We start from the raw sequence: 1,439 nt of genomic DNA, 5'->3' as shown, positions 1-1,439 counted from the left end.
AGAGGACATCTGCACCCTGTAGGACACCTGGAGAGGAGAGGAGACACAGAGGACATCTGCACCCTGTAGGACACCTGGAGAGGAGAGGAGACACAGAGGACATCAGCACATCTATTGTTTCCTACCTCATCGGGTGCCTGCAGCTTCTTGTCCTGCATCTTCCTCAGGATGTCGTAGGCCATGCGTAGTACCCGCACCTTGGAGTGGCATGCGCTGGCGTAGGCTGGCAGGCATATGAACCACAGGCCGTAACAGTGACGCAGCAGACACTTGGACCACATCTGAGGTACGGAGGCGTGGGATTTAGCCATCCGCTGAGCTGAGCGGATCTCCTGGACACACATCAAAACATCAACATTTAACAACTAGAGATATTCTGCAGTTCTGACAACACTGGGTTGAGTGGCGCCTTAGTCTGTCTGTCTGTCTGTCTGTCTGTCTGTCTGTCTGTCTGTCTGTCTGTCTGTCTGTCTGTCTGTCTGTCTGTCTGTCTGTCTGTCTGTCNGTACAGTATTATAGTGGTATAATGGTGGTACAGTATTATAGTGGTATAATGGTAGTACAGTATTATAGTGGTATAATGGTCCACCACCTAAGAAGGTCAAACCTCTTCCCTCCTAACTCTCATCAGAGCTGAGGTCAAACCTCTTCCTCCTCCTAACTCTCATCAGAGCTGAGGTCAACCCTCTTCCTCCTCTCCTCCTCCTAACTCTCATCAGAGCTGAGGTCAACCCTCTTCCTCCTCTCCTCCTCCTAACTCTCATCAGAGCTGAGGTCAAACCCCTTCCCTCCTAACTCTCATCAGAGCTGAGGTCAAACCTCTTCCTCCTCTCCTCTCTGTCTGTTCTGTCTGTCCTGTGTGTTTTTCCTGTGTGTCGTGTCGGTCCTGTCCGTTCACTGCACCTATCATACTACTATGACTGACCCTGTAGAACAACACATTACACTGCACCTATCATACTACTAATTGTACAACAACATGTATCCAGTGTGTGTTTTTGTTGTTTTTTGTTGTTGTTGTCTTTACTCTCTGTCCTGTGTTGTTGCTGGGGTGTTTCTCATCGGGTATTAGCTGATGGGTTGATCGGAGGAAACGTTGTGGACCTCAGGAAGATATGTTAATATGAATGTTTCCTTTGTTTTCCTCACTGTAACACTTTTCTGAAAAGCACTCACCCGGTAGACATGCTGAAGTAGCGACAGTACTGATTGTTATGTTGCAGGTCTGTATCTCCTCTGGACTGTTGCTGCTTGTTGAGTCTCACTGTTTGTTCTATTTACCACAGAAGTGATGGAATACTGATTGACTGTGTCTTCTCTCTCCTCTTTCTCTCTCCCTCTCTCCTTCTTTCTCTCTCTCTCCTTTACTTTCTCTCTCTCACTCCCTTTCTCTCTCTCTAACTCCCCCTTTCTCTATTTTGATCTCTCTCTCTCTCTCT

At 47.6% G+C, this 1,439-nt stretch overlaps 1 protein-coding gene across 1 annotated transcript in view; it reads right to left on the bottom strand.

The window, feature by feature from the left end:
* Nucleotides 1-1,439, bottom strand: part of LOC112079118 (C-myc promoter-binding protein-like) — a 20,021-nt gene that overhangs the window by 9,725 nt on the left and 8,857 nt on the right. The window contains exon 2 of the mRNA XM_070442235.1: nucleotides 126-332. Within this exon, the coding sequence (XP_070298336.1) occupies nucleotides 126-332 (207 nt within the window). The remainder of the gene's footprint in view (nucleotides 1-125; nucleotides 333-1,439) is intronic.

Source organism: Salvelinus sp. IW2-2015, unplaced genomic scaffold (genome assembly GCF_002910315.2).
Source record: "Salvelinus sp. IW2-2015 unplaced genomic scaffold, ASM291031v2 Un_scaffold6957, whole genome shotgun sequence".
Classification (NCBI taxonomy): Eukaryota; Metazoa; Chordata; class Actinopteri; order Salmoniformes; family Salmonidae; genus Salvelinus; species Salvelinus sp. IW2-2015.
Note: the sequence above shows the minus strand (reverse complement) of the source record. Positions and strands in the feature narration are given on the sequence as shown.